Below are 22,716 nucleotides of genomic sequence, written 5' to 3'. Positions count from 1 at the left end.
GACAGCCCAGATAGACCAATAGACAATTTTGTTATCTGAGCCAAAATGTAAAAAAAATAGTCAGAATCTGAGAAATATAAAGTTATGTAATTTTGAGAAGAACGTAGAAGTTTGTAATGTTATGTCAGATTCTGATGAGACATCGTTTGGAGTCTTGTGCGCAGTACTTACTACGATAATAATCCTGCCATATTTAAAATTACAATAGCAGAATACAAAATGGTCTTGGTTTTGTCCCGTCTTTAGCGCAGATAAAGCGTTCAAAATTAATTGAAAGTTGTTAATATACAACCTCCATATTAGTAGTTTTTTCAAGTAATGGGATGAAAGTTTAAAATATCTTCATAAAATAAAAGAATGTCGTGTATCGTAGTTCGTAAACGAAACAAACAAACAAAATCGGTAAACTTGACACTGAAGAAAATAATTTAGACATATTCCTATGTCCTCTTCAGTATCAAGACTTCTGACAGTTTGTTCCATTTACTGTGTTTTTTGTGGTTGTTGATCACTTCAGAATATCTTTTTGGATATTTGTAATCATAAGCATCGGCAGCCCATATGCAAACACTTATTCCATAAACTTGTTTTTTAGTTAAATGAGCAGCTTGATGTGTAAAGTATCGTAATTTGAATTGTGTATACCATAGATAGGTTTGTCATTTTTATTGGTAAGGGTTTAAAGAATCTGAAGTGCCTTTTTTAAAAATATATTTTCATGTTATTAGTTTCACCAAATATTTTCACCTTATATTATTACGAACAGAAATAAAATTATCCTAGATTATTAGTAATAAAAAACTTTGTAAGAAAACGTTTTGAATAATGTAAAATAATACATAAATAAGGTAATTTTCTACGTCAAAATAGGTGCAAATAGCGCTAAACTTTGGCGCTGGCTATGTGCGCCAATTAATTGGTATACATGTATAGTTCGAGCATTTGTTAAAAGGGTTGCGTGGTTGAAGTCTGTTCATATTTATTTTTGTAGTATTATTATTGATAGTTTTTATCACACTATAAATTTAATAGGTAAAAGTAATTAATTTCATTTAAAATTTGTACGAATAAACATTGTACAAACGTGTTTGACATAAAGAACTGAAAACTTGCGTCTACAATTTGGAGAAATTATCAACTACATTCGACACTTCAAGTAAGTTGGGGCTCTTTCATTTTGTACATAAGAAATATTCTTGTTTCATACATCATATGTAAGAGCAGACGTAGCTGAAACTAAGCTATTTATAGTTGACATATTAGAACAGAAAATATGGATCACGTGGAAGTAGGAAATCAGTGTTCACTTAGAAATGAAGAAATTCAGAAAATCCAGCAAAGTGTTCGTGCCAGAAAGAAGCAAATGCAAGTTTTGTTAGGACTGCTCGGAGAAGAAAATGAAGCTCCTTGTGATTGTATATTTGTGTATGGGCATGAAGCGACAGGAAAAACCTATTTATTGTCTAAAATTATGGAAGAGTTTCAGATACCATATGCGTGGATCAATTGTGTGGAAATATACTCGCAACGTCTGTTGTATGAAGGAATTCTAAATCAGTTATTCAACTCCACTTATTCAGTTACAACGTTACGTTGTGATAATATGTGCGATTTCATACAACTGTTTAAGCAGGAAGCTCAAGCCATGAACTTAAAAAAAATGTATATTATTCTTGACAATGCCGAGAAACTTCGAAACTTTGAACCAACTCTATTAGCAGCCCTAATGAGGCTTCAGGAATTATCAGAATTGGACTTATCAGTAATATTGATATCCGAGATAATTTGGGAGAAGTTTCGTTGTGGGATAGGATTGTGTGAACCACTTCAACTTCATTTTCCACAATATAACAGAGAGGAAGTCCTTGAGATCCTGAGCTTGGACTGCCCACCAGGTTACAGTGAAGAATTTTATACTGCCTATCTTCGAGTGGTTCTCAGTGTTTTTTACTTGGTAACTCGAAATTTAAGGGAATTAAAGTACTTAGCATTGTTAAATTTTCCAAAATACTGTGAGCCAATCAAGAGTGGAACTGTCAGTGAGACTGATCAGCATAAGTTGTGGAAGAATATTGAACCTCGCCTGAAAGAGGCACTTAATACTGTTTATCTTTGTGAAATATCAAGTTTTCAGTGGGGAAACTATGACACAAAAGGTGCTATAGGCCCTGCCAAAAAAGTTGGTGATTTAACCCAGTCATTCCGTAGAGCGGCTGTTGAATTACCATTTTATTCAAAATTCTTGTTAATTGCATCTTACCTTGCTTCATATAATCCTCCACGAACAGATAAGAAATTCTTTGTTAAAAATCAAGGAAAGGTAAAGAAAAAAAATGTAAACTTAAGGAAAGATCAGCCTAAGAGTCATATTTTAGGGCCCAAACCTTTTCCTTTGGATCGAATGATGGCTATCTTTTACTCGATTGTAGACGAGCAGGTTCCTCCGACATCCATGGTGTTTTCTCAGATCACAACTCTCGTGACTTTACGACTTTTAGCTACAACTTCTAATGGTGAAGAATTGAATACACCTAAATACAAGTGTTTAGTTGGTTTAGACTTTATCAGAAATGTGTCCCAAACTGTTAAGTTCGACATTCTAAGTTACCTCAATGATTTTATATGAAGTGTAAAATTTGTATAATGCATCATCAAGTCTTTATTGAATTATAAACCATTTTAAGAGTTTCATTTATTATATAAATTTTACTTTGGAAATTGAATAATCAAGTCATTTGTAATGTCTGTTTGAAAGTCAGTAGTTCAGTTAAGAGATGCATGTAATGTGGAACATGATTTGTTCCATTAGATAATCAACCATTAATTAACTCTGATAGTAAATAAACTGTTTATAAATTTATCAGCATTTAATGTGCAATGTTATCACAAATGATCACTGTGTTTTTAAACTGTGAAACTATTTTTAAAAAAATTAACAGAATTCGGAAGACGTTAATACACGAACTGATGAAATAGACCTGTTTTGCTTGATTGTTTTTATTTGGAAATCTTATGAAGCATTTAAACTTGCTTGCAGAATTGAACTGAATATTTATATTAAAACATTTTAGTTACTACTTTAATGAATCTAGTTTTGACTTTATGGTTTGAGTGATCATAACCATTGTTTATGAAATATATCATAAGTTCATTTATTTGTTGTTGCACTTTATACTGTACGATGTTTTTAATATTCATCATGTTCTTCAAGTATTGTTCCACTTGAAACAGTGTATGCTCAAAAAATGTACAATAAAAAGTCCTTCATTAAAACCCACGTTTCTCCAAAAATTTTTGTAAATACTTGTTGTCTGGAGTAAAACTTTTGTACAAAGAATTAGTTTGTAGTCACAACAAGGAAAACATGGCTTAACCTAAAACAGTTTTTACATTAGCTTAGAAATATTCCAGAAGTACCTTTTTTTCTCTTTTTTTATGGAGAACAGTGAAAGCTACAGGTTCTTTTTCATCTTGCCAACTTCACTATAAACTTGAACTATTTAATGTAAATTAGAAGTGTGATACAACATTTTTTTGAAATAAAGATGTTTTGAAAACAAGTTTCTAAATAATGCATCAGAAATTTGTGATGTGAATGTAAAGGTTTTATATCAAACGTAGTTTAAGATTTTTGTCAAACAAAAATTACCCTAAATGACATATTGAAGTGTGTCCTGTATTTTGAAGAATTAAAATTATCCTTAGAACTAGTATAAAAATACTTGTTGCAAGAAGTTTCTAGAATGTTCCAAGTTCCATTTTATAAAAGTATTTTCCTTCAAGGAAGAGTAATACAAGTTATAGTAAGAGATGCGTAAAACTAATGACATTTCTCATTTTGCAAAACTAAAAGTCAACTTAGTAATGACTACAGCAAATTAAATATATTTTTTTATGTTAGCATAATAATTAGAATGCAGTGTTTTATCAGTTGGGTACCCTTGTTAATGATATGTTTTAATCTACACTTAATATTATCTTGCAAGGTTCATTATTAAAGTGTAGTAATAAAAAATACAATTAAGTATATTAAAAATTCTTACAAATATTGTTAATAAAAATATTGAAAAACAAACAATAGAGTATAACCTACAAACACAAACTGATGGTTTTGTGTACTGTTGTAGAATATTACATTATTTAACAAAGCAAAGTAGAAGTGACATAATCTTTAGGTGACTGCTTTGAAGAAATTTTTTCAGATTTTATTTAGGATAAGAACAATAAAACAATTGTGGGAAGTGGTTCAAATGAGCTTGATTTTATACATGTGGAGTGGTTCTAGGGGTAACTGAATATTCAAATTAAACGTAAAAGTGATTTAAGTAGTTTCCATAACTGTGGCCTTCTACTTGATTATTTTGCATAAAACATTTTTTTAAAGATAAGAATAATATTTCCACAAAGCGTCATAAACTAACAGTAAAAGACGTCTTGTGAACAAAACTAGACTCGTTTAGTTTTGGTTTCAGTAAACTCAGAAGACTTCTTGGTGTGTGTAAATTGAACCTTAAAAAAGAAAAGCAAATGTTAATGCAGCTTAAGTTTCTATGATTTAAAATATTTTTTATAAAATTATCAGATTTGTTTGTTTGTTAAGCTTTTTTGAACTACAAAGTGGTGCAGTGGTTATGAACAGGAGCAGAAACAGACAGTATTGTCCGAGAGAACGATTTTCTTACCTGCAACAACTTGTTACTGAATTTCAAGACACAAATTCTGAAGGTAAGACAGTTTTATTTAATTAGTTTTGTTTTTTTTATTGACTAGCTCCAAATTATTTGGAGATTGTTTTTAATCATAAGATATAAATGCTGAAATAAAAGAATGTTTTAATTTACCTCTGATTTAGATCTTTGAGTGAATGTTTTAGTGTGCTATTTAAGTGTGATAAAAGTTTCAGCATTTTGATAAGAGACAATGTATTTCTTAAAACTGAACTAAACAGCTTTTGGATATTAGATTGTGTGTAAAACAAAGGTTCCCAAATTTAGCAACTTAAGAGCCACTTTAATAGACAGTGAATGTGTCTGGGGTCAGTGCTCAACTGAGAGGGGAGGTTATTAAAGAGTTGTGATGCCATTTAAAGTACATTCGAGTCTCGACTTATACTGATTCAAGTATTACGTGCTTTATATAAAATGACCAATGTTTCAACTCACTTGATACCCTGCTTCACATTTATGTGGTAGAATGGTTGTTAATTTGGAGTCTTGAATGCACATTATTCTGGCAAACATGATAAGAAAAACTTGAATAAATGAAAGTAAAGGAAAACTTGACATGTCTAACTGAAATTTTTTTTAATGATGCAACATCTTGAGTAGGTGCTCTTCATCTGGCAACGTAGACTGCATTACAGTGGAATTAGACAACAAAAAATTAACATGTCAATCTCAGTCATAAGAAGTGTTCCACTCTTTATCAGGTAGAGTAGACCATGTTACAATAGAATTAAACCAGACAAAACATGTTGACATGTTATTGTCAGTCATGAGAAATGTGCTACTGAGCAAATTAAAATGAGAAAACTTTGAACACCAACTTCCAACTTAACACTAAGTCCCCTTGTAGTTTAAATGGAAGATTTACTTTCAAATAATTCCATGAACATTTCATTTTCAGCTCTTTCTTTTTATCCTCCACTTTCTTCATATTTACCTTACCCTGGCAAAAGTTGTCTCCTCCTAATTGTTTCCTTTAATTATATTAAGCTATTATATTATCAGTTTATTGTTTGGCACATAATTTATTTATAATTATCCTATGTTTATGTTTCTGAATGCAATTTTAGTTGCTATAATTACTTTTTATCATATCTGCTAATTTTGATAATGTTTACATGGTAAGTGTAACAGTGTTTTATCAGTACTTTTGTCACTGTGCTTCATATTGGATGTGTGTAAGTTGAAGTATTATTTTATCTTTTAATGGTTTTTTCTTTCCCAGTTTATTAATCTGTAATTTCACAAAGTTGTGATCTGTGAGTAAAGGTTTTAATAAAGCAGTACTTTCATTATTTTGTTTAAATATCCTGATTGTCAAATATTAACCCAAGTCCCTCTTTACCTGTCTTTTGTAGGCCTAATACCTCATGTTGGATGGTTTGACTTTCATATTGTTTTTCACGAAACTTTTAGAAACTAATATATGAATGTTTTTTAGTATCTTGTATTCTATTTTACTTCATAACTTCTTTTGCTTCACAATGTGGTAACAACTGGTGTAAAACATTTTAACATTTTTAAATGCTGCAATGCTATTGTTTTCAAGAACTATTCCTTCAGTGTTAGAAAGTTTCCAAATTTGGCTGTTAATTTGCTGCTTATTTTATTCAATAACAGATTAAATTAGTGATAATTTGTTCACGTATGTATATTAACTCTTCCTAATTACATGTTGAGAATGTTGAAGTTATTTTAAATATTTTTTAAGCTGTTAAAGAACAGGTGTTAGCCAACCTTGCAAACTTTGCTTATGATGCCATCAATTTTGAATTCATACGTCGACTGAATGTGATTTCGCTATTTTTAGGTAAGTGGAGTTAAAACATATTTTATTTCAATAAAGAAACTGTATACCATTGTTGAGTTAATAGCTTATCTTTCCAAGAAATTATATACCATTGTTGAGTTAATAGCTTATATTTCCAAGAAATTATATACCATTGTTGAGTTAATAGCTTATATTTCCAAGAAATTATATACCATTGTTGAGTTAATAGCTTATCCTTCCAAGAAATTGTACACCATTGTTGAGTTAATAGCTTATCCTTCCAAGAAATTATATACCATTGTTGAGTTAATAGCTTATCTCTTCCAAGAAATTATATACCATTGTTGAGTTAATAGCTTATCCTTCCAAGAAATTATATACCATTGTTGAGTTAATAGCTTATCCTTCCAAGAAATTATATACCATTGTTGAGTTAATAGCTTATCCTTCCAAGAAATTGTACACCATTGTTGAGTTAATAGCTTATCCTTCCAAGAAATTATATACCATTGTTGAGTTAATAGCTTATCCTTCCAAGAAATTGTACACCATTGTTGAGTTAATAGCTTATCCTTCCAAGAAATTATATACCATTGTTGAGTTAATAGCTTATCTTCCAAGAAATTATATACCATTGTTGAGTTAATAGCTTATCTTTCCAAGAAATTATATACCATTGTTGAGTTAATAGCTTATCTCTTCCAAGAAATTATATACCATTGTTGAGTTAATAGCTTATCTCTTCCAAGAAATTATATACCATTGTTGAGTTAATAGCTTATCCTTCCAAGAAATTATATACCATTGTTGAGTTAATAGCTTATCTTTCCAAGAAATTATATACCATTGTTGAGTTAATAGCTTATCCTTCCAAGAAATTATATACCATTGTTGAGTTAATAGCTTATCCTTCCAAGAAATTATATACCATTGTTGAGTTAATAGCTTATCCTTCCAAGAAATTATATACCATTGTTGAGTTAATAGCTTATCCTTCCAAGAAATTATATACCATTGTTGAGTTAATAGCTTATCTTTCCAAGAAATTATATACCATTGTTGAGTTAATAGCTTATCTTTCCAAGAAATTATATACCATTGTTGAGTTAATAGCTTATCCTTCCAAGAAATTATATACCATTGTTGAGTTAATAGCTTATCTTTCCAAGAAATTATATACCATTGTTGAGTTAATAGCTTATCCTTCCAAGAAATTATATACCATTGTTGAGTTAATAGCTTATCCTTCCAAGAAATTATATACCATTGTTGAGTTAATAGCTTATCCTTCCAAGAAATTATATACCATTGTTGAGTTAATAGCTTATCTTTCCAAGAAATTATATACCATTGTTGAGTTAATAGCTTATCTTTCCAAGAAATTATATACCATTGTTGAGTTAATAGCTTATCCTTCCAAGAAATTATATACCATTGTTGAGTTAATAGCTTATCCTTCCAAGAAATTATATACCATTGTTGAGTTAATAGCTTATCCTTCCAAGAAATTATATACCATTGTTGAGTTAATAGCTTATCCTTCCAAGAAATTATATACCATTGTTGAGTTAATAGCTTATCTTTCCAAGAAATTATATACCATTGTTGAGTTAATAGCTTATCCTTCCAAGAAATTATATACCATTGTTGAGTTAATAGCTTATCCTTCCAAGAAATTATATACCATTGTTGAGTTAATAGCTTATCCTTCCAAGAAATTATATACCATTGTTGAGTTAATAGCTTATCCTTCCAAGAAATTATATACCATTGTTGAGTTAATAGCTTATCCTTCCAAGAAATTATATACCATTGTTGAGTTAATAGCTTATCCAAGAAATTATTCCAAGAAGCTTATTATATACCATTGTTGAGTTAATAGCTTATCCTTCCAAGAAATTATATACCATTGTTGAGTTAATAGCTTATCCTTCCAAGAAATTATATACCATTGTTGAGTTAATAGCTTATCCTTCCAAGAAATTATATACCATTGTTGAGTTAATAGCTTATCCTTCCAAGAAATTATATACCATTGTTGAGTTAATAGCTTATCCAAGAAATTATATACCATTGTTGAGTTAATAGCTTATCCTTCCAAGAAATTATATACCATTGTTGAGTTAATAGCTTATCCTTCCAAGAAATTATATACCATTGTTGAGTTAATAGCTTATCCTTCCAAGAAATTATATACCATTGTTGAGTTAATAGCTTATCCTTCCAAGAAATTATATACCATTGTTGAGTTAATAGCTTATCCTTCCAAGAAATTATATACCATTGTTGAGTTAATAGCTTATCCTTCCAAGAAATTATATACCATTGTTGAGTTAATAGCTTATCCTTCCAAGAAATTATATACCATTGTTGAGTTAATAGCTTATCCTTCCAAGAAATTATATACCATTGTTGAGTTAATAGCTTATCCTTCCAAGAAATTATATACCATTGTTGAGTTAATAGCTTATCCTTCCAAGAAATTATATACCATTGTTGAGTTAATAGCTTATCCTTCCAAGAAATTGTATACCATTGTTGAGTTAATAGCTTATCCTTCCAAGAAATTATATACCATTGTTGAGTTAATAGCTTATAGCATTGTTGAGTTATAGCTTATCCTTCCAAGAAATTATATACCATTGTTGAGTTAATAGCTTATCCTTCCAAGAAATTATATACCATTGTTGAGTTAATAGCTTATCCTTCCAAGAAATTATATACCATTGTTGAGTTAATAGCTTATCTTCCAAGAAATTATATACCATTGTTGAGTTAATAGCTTATCCTTCCAAGAAATTATATACCATTGTTGAGTTAATAGCTTATCCTTCCAAGAAATTATATACCATTGTTGAGTTAATAGCTTATCCTTCCAAGAAATTATATACCATTGTTGAGTTAATAGCTTATCCTTCCAAGAAATTATTCCAAGTTAATAGCTTATCCTTCCAAGAAATACCATTGTTGAGTTAATAGCTTATCCTTCCAAGAAATTGTATACCATTGTTGAGTTAATAGCTTATCCTTCCAAGAAATTATATACCATTGTTGAGTTAATAGCTTATCCTTCCAAGAAATTATATACCATTGTTGAGTTAATAGCTTATCCTTCCAAGAAATTATATACCATTGTTGAGTTAATAGCTTATCCTTCCAAGAAATTATATACCATTGTTGAGTTAATAGCTTATCCTTCCAAGAAATTATATACCATTGTTGAGTTAATAGCTTATCCTTCCAAGAAATTATAGCTTATCCTTCCAAGAAATTATATACCATTGTTGAGTTAATAGCTTATCCTTCCAAGAAATTGTACACCATTGTTGAGTTAATAGCTTATCCTTCCAAGAAATTGTACACCATTGTTGAGTTAATAGCTTATCCTTCCAAGAAATTATATACCATTGTTGAGTTAATAGCTTATCCTTCCAAGAAATTGTATACCATTGTTGAGTTAATAGCTTATCCTTCCAAGAAATTCCAAGAAATTATATACCATTGTTGAGTTAATAGCTTATCCTTCCAAGAAATTATATACCATTGTTGAGTTAATAGCTTATCCTTCCAAGAAATTGTACACCATTGTTGAGTTAATAGCTTATCCTTCCAAGAAATTATATACCATTGTTGAGTTAATAGCTTATCCTTCCAAGAAATTATCCTTATACCATTGTTGAGTTAATAGCTTATCCTTCCAAGAAATTGTACACCATTGTTGAGTTAATAGCTTATCCTTCCAAGAAATTATATACCATTGTTGAGTTAATAGCTTATCCTTCCACCATTGTTGAGTTAATAGCTTATCCTTCCAAGAAATTGTACACCATTGTTGAGTTAATAGCTTATCCTTCCAAGAAATTATATACCATTGTTGAGTTAATAGCTTATCCTTCCAAGAAATTATATACCATTGTTGAGTTAATAGCTTATCCTTCCAAGAAATTGTATACCATTGTTGAGTTAATAGCTTATCCTTCCAAGAAATTATATACCATTGTTGAGTTAATAGCTTATCCTTCCAAGAAATTATATACCATTGTTGAGTTAATAGCTTATCCTTCCAAGAAATTATACACCATTGTTGAGTTAATAGCTTATCCTTCCAAGAAATTATATACCATTGTTGAGTTAATAGCTTATCCTTCCAAGAAATTATATACCATTGTTGAGTTAATAGCTTATCCTTCCAAGAAATTATATACCATTGTTGAGTTAATAGCTTATCCTTCCAAGAAATTGTACACCATTGTTGAGTTAATAGCTTATCCTTCCAAGAAATTATATACCATTGTTGAGTTAATAGCTTATCCTTCCAAGAAATTATATACCATTGTTGAGTTAATAGCTTATCCTTCCAAGAAATTGTACACCATTGTTGAGTTAATAGCTTATCCTTCCAAGAAATTATATACCATTGTTGAGTTAATAGCTTATCCTTCCAAGAAATTATATACCATTGTTGAGTTAATAGCTTATCCTTCCAAGAAATTATATACCATTGTTGAGTTAATAGCTTATCCTTCCAAGAAATTGTATACCATTGTTGAGTTAATAGCTTATCCTTCCAAGAAATTATATACCATTGTTGAGTTAATAGCTTATCCTTCCAAGAAATTATATACCATTGTTGAGTTAATAGCTTATCCTTCCAAGAAATTATATACCATTGTTGAGTTAATAGCTTATCCTTCCAAGAAATTGTATACCATTGTTGAGTTAATAGCTTATCCTTCCAAGAAATTATATACCATTGTTGAGTTAATAGCTTATCCTTCCAAGAAATTATATACCATTGTTGAGTTAATAGCTTATCCATTGTTGAGTTAATAGCTTATCCTTCCAAGAAATTATATACCATTGTTGAGTTAATAGCTTATCCTTCCAAGAAATTATATACCATTGTTGAGTTAATAGCTTATCCTTCCAAGAAATTATATACCATTGTTGAGTTAATAGCTTATCCTTCCAAGAAATTATATACCATTGTTGAGTTAATAGCTTATCCTTCCAAGAAATTATATACCATTGTTGAGTTAATAGCTTATCCTTCCAAGAAATTATATACCATTGTTGAGTTAATAGCTTATCCTTCCAAGAAATTATATACCATTGTTGAGTTAATAGCTTATCCTTCCAAGAAATTATATACCATTGTTGAGTTAATAGCTTATCTTTCCTTCCATTGTTGAGTTAATAGCTTATCCTTATACCATTGTTGAGTTAATAGCTTATCCTTCCAAGAAATTATATACCATTGTTGAGTTAATAGCTTATCCTTCCAAGAAATTATATACCATTGTTGAGTTAATAGCTTATCCTTCCAAGAAATTATATACCATTGTTGAGTTAATAGCTTATCCTTCCAAGAAATTATATACCATTGTTGAGTTAATAGCTTATCCTTCCAAGAAATTAATATACCATTGTTGAGTTAATAGCTTATCCTTCCAAGAAATTATATACCATTGTTGAGTTAATAGCTTATCCTTCCAAGAAATTGTATACCATTGTTGAGTTAATAGCTTATCCTTCCAAGAAATTATATACCATTGTTGAGTTAATAGCTTATCTTTCCAAGAAATTGTATACCATTGTTGAGTTAATAGCTTATCCTTCCAAGAAATTATATACCATTGTTGAGTTAATAGCTTATCCTTCCAAGAAATTATATACCATTGTTGAGTTAATAGCTTATCCTTCCAAGAAATTATATACCATTGTTGAGTTAATAGCTTATCCTTCCAAGAAATTATATACCATTGTTGAGTTAATAGCTTATCCTTCCAAGAAATTATATACCATTGTTGAGTTAATAGCTTATCCTTCCAAGAAATTGTACACCATTGTTGAGTTAATAGCTTATCCTTCCAAGAAATTATATACCATTGTTGAGTTAATAGCTTATCCTTCCAAGAAATTATATACCATTGTTGAGTTAATAGCTTATCCTTCCAAGAAATTATATACCATTGTTGAGTTAATAGCTTATCCTTCCAAGAAATTATACACCATTGTTGAGTTAATAGCTTATCCTTCCAAGAAATTATATACCATTGTTGAGTTAATAGCTTATCCTTCCAAGAAATTATATACCATTGTTGAGTTAATAGCTTATCCTTCCAAGAAATTATATACCATTGTTGAGTTAATAGCTTATCCTTCCAAGAAATTATATACCATTGTTGAGTTAATAGCTTATCCTTCCAAGAAATTATATACCATTGTTGAGTTAATAGCTTATCCTTCCAAGAAATTATATACCATTGTTGAGTTAATAGCTTATCCTTCCAAGAAATTATATACCATTGTTGAGTTAATAGCTTATCTTTCCAAGAAATTATATACCATTGTTGAGTTAATAGCTTATCCTTCCAAGAAATTGTATACCATTGTTGAGTTAATAGCTTATCCTTCCAAGAAATTATATACCATTGTTGAGTTAATAGCTTATCCTTCCAAGAAATTATATACCATTGTTGAGTTAATAGCTTATCTTATCTTCCAAGAAATTATATACCATTGTTGAGTTAATAGCTTATCCTTCCAAGAAATTATATACCATTGTTGAGTTAATAGCTTATCCTTCCAAGAAATTGTATACCATTGTTGAGTTAATAGCTTATCCTTCCAAGAAATTATATACCATTGTTGAGTTAATAGCTTATCCTTCCAAGAAATTATATACCATTGTTGAGTTAATAGCTTATCCTTCCAAGAAATTATATACCATTGTTGAGTTAATAGCTTATCCTTCCAAGAAATTATATACCATTGTTGAGTTAATAGCTTATCCTTCCAAGAAATTATATACCATTGTTGAGTTAATAGCTTATCCTTCCAAGAAATTATATACCATTGTTGAGTTAATAGCTTATCCTTCCAAGAAATTATCCTTCCAAGAAATATACCATTGTTGAGTTAATAGCTTATCCTTCCAAGAAATTATATACCATTGTTGAGTTAATAGCTTATCCTTCCAAGAAATTATATACCATTGTTGAGTTAATAGCTTATCCTTCCAAGAAATTATATACCATTGTTGAGTTAATAGCTTATCCTTCCAAGAAATTATATACCATTGTTGAGTTAATAGCTTATCCTTCCAAGAAATTATATACCATTGTTGAGTTAATAGCTTATCCTTCCAAGAAATTATATACCATTGTTGAGTTAATAGCTTATAGCTTATCTTCCAAGAAATTATATACCATTGTTGAGTTAATAGCTTATCCTTCCAAGAAATTATATACCATTGTTGAGTTAATAGCTTATCCTTCCAAGAAATTATCCTTATACCATTGTTGAGTTAATAGCTTATCCTTCCAAGAAATTATATACCATTGTTGAGTTAATAGCTTATCCTTCCAAGAAATTATATACCATTGTTGAGTTAATAGCTTATATCTTTCCAAGAAATTATATACCTTCCAAGAAATTATATACCATTGTTGAGTTAATAGCTTATCCTTCCAAGAAATTATATACCATTGTTGAGTTAATAGCTTATCCTTCCAAGAAATTATATACCATTGTTGAGTTAATAGCTTATCCTTCCAAGAAATTATATACCATTGTTGAGTTAATAGCTTATCTTTCCAAGAAATTATATACCATTGTTGAGTTAATAGCTTATAGAAATTATATACCATTGTTGAGTTAATAGCTTATCCTTCCAAGAAATTATATACCATTGTTGAGTTAATAGCTTATCCTTCCAAGAAATTATATACCATTGTTGAGTTAATAGCTTATCCTTCCAAGAAATTATATACCATTGTTGAGTTAATAGCTTATCCTTCCAAGAAATTATATACCATTGTTGAGTTAATAGCTTATCCTTCCAAGAAATTATATACCATTGTTGAGTTAATAGCTTATCCTTCCAAGAAATTATATACCATTGTTGAGTTAATAGCTTATCCTTCCAAGAAATTATATACCATTGTTGAGTTAATAGCTTATCCTTCCAAGAAATTATATACCATTGTTGAGTTAATAGCTTATCCTTCCAAGAAATTATATCCATTGTTGAGTTAATAGCTTATCCTTCCAAGAAATTATATACCATTGTTGAGTTAATAGCTTATCCTTCCAAGAAATTATATACCATTGTTGAGTTAATAGCTTATCCTTCCAAGAAATTATATACCATTGTTGAGTTAATAGCTTATCCTTCCAAGAAATTATATACCATTGTTGAGTTAATAGCTTATCCTTCCAAGAAATTATATACCATTGTTGAGTTAATAGCTTATCCTTCCAAGAAATTATATACCATTGTTGAGTTAATAGCTTATCCTTCCAAGAAATTATATACCATTGTTGAGTTAATAGCTTATCCTTCCAAGAAATTATATACCATTGTTGAGTTAATAGCTTATCCTTCCAAGAAATTATATACCATTGTTGAGTTAATAGCTTATCCTTCCAAGAAATTATATACCATTGTTGAGTTAATAGCTTATCCTTCCAAGAAATTATATACCATTGTTGAGTTAATAGCTTATCCTTCCAAGAAATTATACCATTGTTGAGTTAATAGCTTATCCTTCCAAGAAATTATATACCATTGTTGAGTTAATAGCTTATCCTTCCAAGAAATTATATACCATTGTTGAGTTAATAGCTTATCCTTCCAAGCATTGTTGAGTTAATATCCTTCCAAGAAATTATATACCATTGTTGAGTTAATAGCTTATCCTTCCAAGAAATTATATACCATTGTTGAGTTAATAGCTTATCCTTCCAAGAAATTATATACCATTGTTGAGTTAATAGCTTATCCTTCCAAGAAATTATATACCATTGTTGAGTTAATAGCTTATCCTTCCAAGAAATTATATACCATTGTTGAGTTAATAGCTTATCCTTCCAAGAAATTATATACCATTGTTGAGTTAATAGCTTATCCTTCCAAGAAATTATATACCATTGTTGAGTTAATAGCTTATCCTTCCAAGAAATTATATACCATTGTTGAGTTAATAGCTTATCCTTCCAAGAAATTATATACCATTGTTGAGTTAATAGCTTATCCTTCCAAGAAATTATATACCATTGTTGAGTTAATAGCTTATCCTTCCAAGAAATTGTATACCATTGTTGAGTTAATAGCTTATCCTTCCAAGAAATTGTATACCATTGTTGAGTTAATAGCTTATCCTTCCAAGAAATTATATACCATTGTTGAGTTAATAGCTTATTACCATTGTTGAGTTAATAGCTTATCTTTCCAAGAAATTGTACACCATTGTTGAGTTAATAGCTTATCCTTCCAAGAAATTATATACCATTGTTGAGTTAATAGCTTATCCTTCCAAGAAATTATATACCATTGTTGAGTTAATAGCTTATCTTCCAAGAAATTATATACCATTGTTGAGTTAATAGCTTATCCTTCCAAGAAATTATATACCATTGTTGAGTTAATAGCTTATTCCAAGAAATTATACACCATTGTTGAGTTAATAGCTTATTCTTCCAAGAAATTATATACCATTGTTGAGTTAATAGCTTATCCTTCCAAGAAATTATATACCATTGTTGAGTTAATAGCTTATCCTTCCAAGAAATTATATACCATTGTTGAGTTAATAGCTTATCCTTCCAAGAAATTATATACCATTGTTGAGTTAATAGCTTATCCTTCCAAGAAATTATATACCATTGTTGAGTTAATAGCTTATCCTTCCAAGAAATTATATACCATTGTTGAGTTAATAGCTTATCCTTCCTTCCAAGAAATTATATACCATTGTTGAGTTAATAGCTTATCCTTCCAAGAAATTATATACCATTGTTGAGTTAATAGCTTATCCTTCCAAGAAATTATATACCATTGTTGAGTTAATAGCTTATCTTTCCAAGAAATTATATACCATTGTTGAGTTAATAGCTTATCCTTCCAAGAAATTATATACCATTGTTGAGTTAATAGCTTATCCTTCCTTCCAAGAAATTCCAAGAAATATACCATTGTTGAGTTAATAGCTTATCCTTCCAAGAAATTATATACCATTGTTGAGTTAATAGCTTATCCTTCCAAGAAATTGTATACCATTGTTGAGTTAATAGCTTATCCTTCCAAGAAATTATATACCATTGTTGAGTTAATAGCTTATGTTGAGTTAATAGCTTTCCAAGAAATTATATACCATTGTTGAGTTAATAGCTTATCCTTCCAAGAAATTATATACCATTGTTGAGTTAATAGCTTATCCTTCCAAGTGTATACCATTGTTGAGTTAATAGCTTATCCTTCCAAGAAATTATATACCATTGTTGAGTTAATAGCTTATCCTTCCAAGAAATTATATACCATTGTTGAGTTAATAGCTTATCATTGTTGAGTTAATAGCTTATTCCAAGAAATTGTATACCATTGTTGAGTTAATAGCTTATCCTTCCAAGAAATTATATACCATTGTTGAGTTAATAGCTTATCCTTCCAAGAAAGTACACCATTGTTGAGTTAATAGCTTCCATTGTTGAGTTAAAATTCCAAGAAATTGTACACCATTGTTGAGTTAATAGCTTATCCTTCCAAGAAATTATATACCATTGTTGAGTTAATAGCTTATCCTTCCAAGAAATTATATACCATTGTTGAGTTAATAGCTTATCCTTCCAAGAAATTGTATACCATTGTTGAGTTAATAGCTTATCCTTCCAAGAAATTATATACCATTGTTGAGTTAATAGCTTATCCTTCCAAGAAAGAATTGTTGAGTTAATAGCTTATCCTTCCCATTGTTGAGTTAATAGCTTATCCTTCCAAGAAATTATATACCATTGTTGAGTTAATAGCTTATCCTTCCAAGAAATTATATACCATTGTTGAGTTAATAGCTTATCCTTCCAAGAAATTATATACCATTGTTGAGTTAATAGCTTATCCTTCCAAGAAATTATATACCATTGTTGAGTTAATAGCTTATCCTTCCAAGAAATTATATACCATTGTTGAGTTAATAGCTTATCCTTCCAAGAAATTATATACCATTGTTGAGTTAATAGCTTATCCTTCCAAGAAATTATATACCATTGTTGAGTTAATAGCTTATCCTTCCAAGAAATTATATACCATTGTTGAGTTAATAGCTTATCCTTCCAAGAAATTATATACCATTGTTGAGTTAATAGCTTATCCTTCCAAGAAATTATATACCATTGTTGAGTTAATAGCTTATCCTTCCTTCCAAGAAATTCCAAGAAATATACCATTGTTGAGTTAATAGCTTATCCTTCCAAGAAATTATATACCATTGTTGAGTTAATAGCTTATCCTTCCAAGAAATTATATACCATTGTTGAGTTAATAGCTTATCCTTCCAAGAAATTATATACCATTGTTGAGTTAATAGCTTATCCTTCCAAGAAATTATATACCATTGTTGAGTTAATAGCTTATAGCTTATCCTTCCAAGAAATTGTACACCATTGTTGAGTTAATAGCTTATCCTTCCAAGAAATTATATACCATTGTTGAGTTAATAGCTTATCCTTCCAAGAAATTATATACCATTGTTGAGTTAATAGCTTATCCTTCCAAGAAATTTATACCATTGTTGAGTTAATAGCTTATCCTTCCAAGAAATTATATACCATTGTTGAGTTAATAGCTTATCCTTCCAAGAAATTATATACCATTGTTGAGTTAATAGCTTATCCTTCCAAGAAATTATATACCATTGTTGAGTTAATAGCTTATCCTTCCAAGAAATTATATACCATTGTTGAGTTAATAGCTTATCCTTCCAAGAAATTATATACCATTGTTGAGTTAATAGCTTATCCTTCCAAGAAATTATATACCATTGTTGAGTTAATAGCTTATCCTTCCAAGAAATTTTATACCATTGTTGAGTTAATAGCTTATCCTTCCAAGAAATTATATACCATTGTTGAGTTAATAGCTTATCCTTCCAAGAAATTATATACCATTGTTGAGTTAATAGCTTATTCTTCCAAGAAATTATATACCATTGTTGAGTTAATAGCTTATCCTTCCAAGAAATTATATACCATTGTTGAGTTAATAGCTTATCCTTCCAAGAAATTATATACCATTGTTGAGTTAATAGCTTATCCTTCCAAGAAATTATATACCATTGTTGAGTTAATAGCTTATCCTTCCAAGAAATTATATACCATTGTTGAGTTAATAGCTTATCCTTCCAAGAAATTATATACCATTGTTGAGTTAATAGCTTATCCTTCCAAGAAATTATATACCATTGTTGAGTTAATAGCTTATCCTTCCAAGAAATTATTCCAAGAAATTATATACCATTGTTGAGTTAATAGCTTATCCTTCCAAGAAATTTATACCATTGTTGAGTTAATAGCTTATCCTTCCAAGAAATTATATACCATTGTTGAGTTAATAGCTTATCCTTCCAAGAAATTATATACCATTGTTGAGTTAATAGCTTATCCTTCCAAGAAATTATATACCATTGTTGAGTTAATAGCTTATCCTTCCAAGAAATTATATACCATTGTTGAGTTAATAGCTTATCCTTCCAAGAAATTATATACCATTGTTGAGTTAATAGCTTATCCTTCCAAGAAATTATATACCATTGTTGAGTTAATAGCTTATCCTTCCAAGAAATTATATACCATTGTTGAGTTAATAGCTTATCCTTCCAAGAAATTATATACCATTGTTGAGTTAATAGCTTATCCTTCCAAGAAATTATATACCATTGTTGAGTTAATAGCTTATCCTTCCAAGAAATTATATACCATTGTTGAGTTAATAGCTTATCCTTCCAAGAAATTATATACCATTGTTGAGTTAATAGCTTATCCTTCCAAGAAATTATATACCATTGTTGAGTTAATAGCTTATCCTTCCAAGAAATTATATACCATTGTTGAGTTAATAGCTTATCCTTCCAAGAAATTATATACCATTGTTGAGTTAATAGCTTATCCTTCCAAGAAATTATATACCATTGTTGAGTTAATAGCTTATCCTTCCAAGAAATTATATACCATTGTTGAGTTAATAGCTTATCCTTCCAAGAAATTATATACCATTGTTGAGTTAATAGCTTATCCTTCCAAGAAATTATATACCATTGTTGAGTTAATAGCTTATCCTTCCAAGAAATTATATACCATTGTTGAGTTAATAGCTTATCCTTCCAAGAAATTCCAAGAAATATACCATTGTTGAGTTAATAGCTTATCCTTCCTTCCAAGAAATTATATACCATTGTTGAGTTAATAGCTTATCCTTCCAAGAAATTATATACCATTGTTGAGTTAATAGCTTATCCTTCCAAGAAATTATATACCATTGTTGAGTTAATAGCTTATCCTTCCAAGAAATTATATACCATTGTTGAGTTAATAGCTTATCCTTCCAAGAAATTATATACCATTGTTGAGTTAATAGCTTATCCTTCCAAGAAATTATATACCATTGTTGAGTTAATAGCTTATCCTTCCAAGAAATTATATACCATTGTTGAGTTAATAGCTTATATACCATTGTTGAGTTAATAGCTTATCCTTCCAAGAAATTATATACCATTGTTGAGTTAATAGCTTATCCTTCCAAGAAATTATATACCATTGTTGAGTTAATAGCTTATCCTTCCAAGAAATTATATACCATTGTTGAGTTAATAGCTTATCCTTCCAAGAAATTATATACCATTGTTGAGTTAATAGCTTATCCTTCCAAGAAATTATATACCATTGTTGAGTTAATAGCTTATCCTTCCAAGAAATTATATCCATTGTTGAGTTAATAGCTTATCCTTCCAAGAAATATACCATTGTTGAGTTAATAGCTTATCCTTCCAAGAAATTATATACCATTGTTGAGTTAATAGCTTATCCTTCCAAGAAATTATATACCATTGTTGAGTTAATAGCTTATCCTTCCAAGAAATTATATACCATTGTTGAGTTAATAGCTTATCCTTCCAAGAAATTAATAGCTTATCCTTCCAAGAAATTATATACCATTGTTGAGTTAATAGCTTATCCTTCCAAGAAATTATATACCATTGTTGAGTTAATAGCTTATCCTTCCAAGAAATTATATACCATTGTTGAGTTAATAGCTTATCCTTCCAAGAAATTATATACCATTGTTGAGTTAATAGCTTATCCTTCCAAGAAATTATATACCATTGTTGAGTTAATAGCTTATCCTTCCAAGAAATTATATACCATTGTTGAGTTAATAGCTTATCCTTCCAAGAAATTATATACCATTGTTGAGTTAATAGCTTATCCTTCCAAGAAATTATATACCATTGTTGAGTTAATAGCTTATCCTTCCAAGAAATTATATACCATTGTTGAGTTAATAGCTTATCCTTCCAAGAAATTATATACCATTGTTGAGTTAATAGCTTATCCTTCCAAGAAATTATATACCATTGTTGAGTTAATAGCTTATCCTTCCAAGAAATTATATACCATTGTTGAGTTAATAGCTTATCCTTCCAAGAAATTATATACCATTGTTGAGTTAATAGCTTATCCTTCCAAGAAATTATATACCATTGTTGAGTTAATAGCTTATCCTTCCAAGAAATTATATACCATTGTTGAGTTAATAGCTTATCCAAGAAATTTCCAAGTTAAATTATCCTTCCAAGAAATTATACACCATTGTTGAGTTAATAGCTTATAGCTTATCTTCCAAGAAATTATATACCATTGTTGAGTTAATAGCTTATCCTTCCAAGAAATTATATACCATTGTTGAGTTAATAGCTTATCCTTCCAAGAAATTATATACCATTGTTGAGTTAATAGCTTATCCTTCCAAGAAATTATTACCATTGTTGAGTTAATAGCTTATCCTTCCAAGAAATTATACCATTGTTGAGTTAATAGCTTATCCTTCCAAGAAATTATATACCATTGTTGAGTTAATAGCTTATCCTTCCAAGAAATTATATACCATTGTTGAGTTAATAGCTTATCCTTCCAAGAAATTATATACCATTGTTGAGTTAATAGCTTATCCTTCCAAGAAATTATATACCATTGTTGAGTTAATAGCTTATCCTTCCAAGAAATTATATACCATTGTTGAGTTAATAGCTTATCCTTCCAAGAAATTATATACCATTGTTGAGTTAATAGCTTATCCTTCCAAGAAATTATATACCATTGTTGAGTTAATAGCTTATCCTTCCAAGAAATTATATACCATTGTTGAGTTAATAGCTTATCCTTCCAAGAAATTATATACCATTGTTGAGTTAATAGCTTATCCTTCCAAGAAATTATATACCATTGTTGAGTTAATAGCTTATCCTTCCAAGAAATTATATACCATTGTTGAGTTAATAGCTTATCCTTCCAAGAAATTATATACCATTGTTGAGTTAATAGCTTATCCTTCCAAGAAATTATATACCATTGTTGAGTTAATAGCTTATCTTTCCAAGAAATTATATACCATTGTTGAGTTAATAGCTTATCCTTCCAAGAAATTATATACCATTGTTGAGTTAATAGCTTATCCTTCCAAGAAATTATATACCATTGTTGAGTTAATAGCTTATCCTTCCAAGAAATTATATACCATTGTTGAGTTAATAGCTTATCCTTCCAAGAAATTATATACCATTGTTGAGTTAATAGCTTATCCTTCCAAGAAATTATATACCATTGTTGAGTTAATAGCTTATCCTTCCAAGAAATTATATACCATTGTTGAGTTAATAGCTTATCCTTCCAAGAAATTATATACCATTGTTGAGTTAATAGCTTATCCTTCCAAGAAATTATATACCATTGTTGAGTTAATAGCTTATCCTTCCAAGAAATTATATACCATTGTTGAGTTAATAGCTTATCCTTCCAAGAAATTATATACCATTGTTGAGTTAATAGCTTATCCTTCCAAGAAATTATATACCATTGTTGAGTTAATAGCTTATCCTTCCAAGAAATTATATACCATTGTTGAGTTAATAGCTTATCCTTCCAAGAAATTATATACCATTGTTGAGTTAATAGCTTATCCTTCCAAGAAATTATATACCATTGTTGAGTTAATAGCTTATCCTTCCAAGAAATTATATACCATTGTTGAGTTAATAGCTTATCCTTCCAAGAAATTATATACCATTGTTGAGTTAATAGCTTATCCTTCCAAGAAATTATATACCATTGTTGAGTTAATAGCTTATAGCTTATCTTTCCAAGAAATTATATACCATTGTTGAGTTAATA

At 29.2% G+C, this 22,716-nt stretch overlaps 2 protein-coding genes across 3 annotated transcripts in view; both read left to right on the top strand.

Moving 5' to 3' along the window:
- Positions 1-910: 910 nt before the first annotated feature.
- The window catches only part of LOC143248722 (armadillo repeat-containing protein 7-like), a 38,285-nt gene continuing 16,479 nt past the window's right edge, over positions 911-22,716 (top strand). The window contains exons 1-3 of one of the 2 annotated variants that reach the window (XM_076497384.1): positions 911-1,156; positions 4,583-4,725; positions 6,436-6,534. In XM_076497384.1, the coding sequence (XP_076353499.1) occupies positions 4,632-4,725; positions 6,436-6,534 (193 nt within the window). In that variant the 5' untranslated portion in view covers positions 911-1,156; positions 4,583-4,631. The remainder of the gene's footprint in view (positions 1,157-4,582; positions 4,726-6,435; positions 6,535-22,716) is intronic. The other variant, XM_076497382.1, reaches the window with a different exon arrangement.
- Orc5 (origin recognition complex subunit 5) lies at positions 1,151-3,291 on the top strand. Its single transcript, XM_076497381.1, has one exon. The coding sequence runs from the start codon at positions 1,274-1,276 to the stop codon at positions 2,624-2,626; it is 1,353 nt and encodes a 450-aa protein (XP_076353496.1). The 5' UTR covers positions 1,151-1,273; the 3' UTR covers positions 2,627-3,291.

Source organism: Tachypleus tridentatus, chromosome 4 (genome assembly GCF_004210375.1).
Source record: "Tachypleus tridentatus isolate NWPU-2018 chromosome 4, ASM421037v1, whole genome shotgun sequence".
NCBI lineage: Eukaryota > Metazoa > Arthropoda > Merostomata > Xiphosura > Limulidae > Tachypleus > Tachypleus tridentatus.
This window is presented reverse-complemented; position numbering and strand designations above follow the sequence as displayed.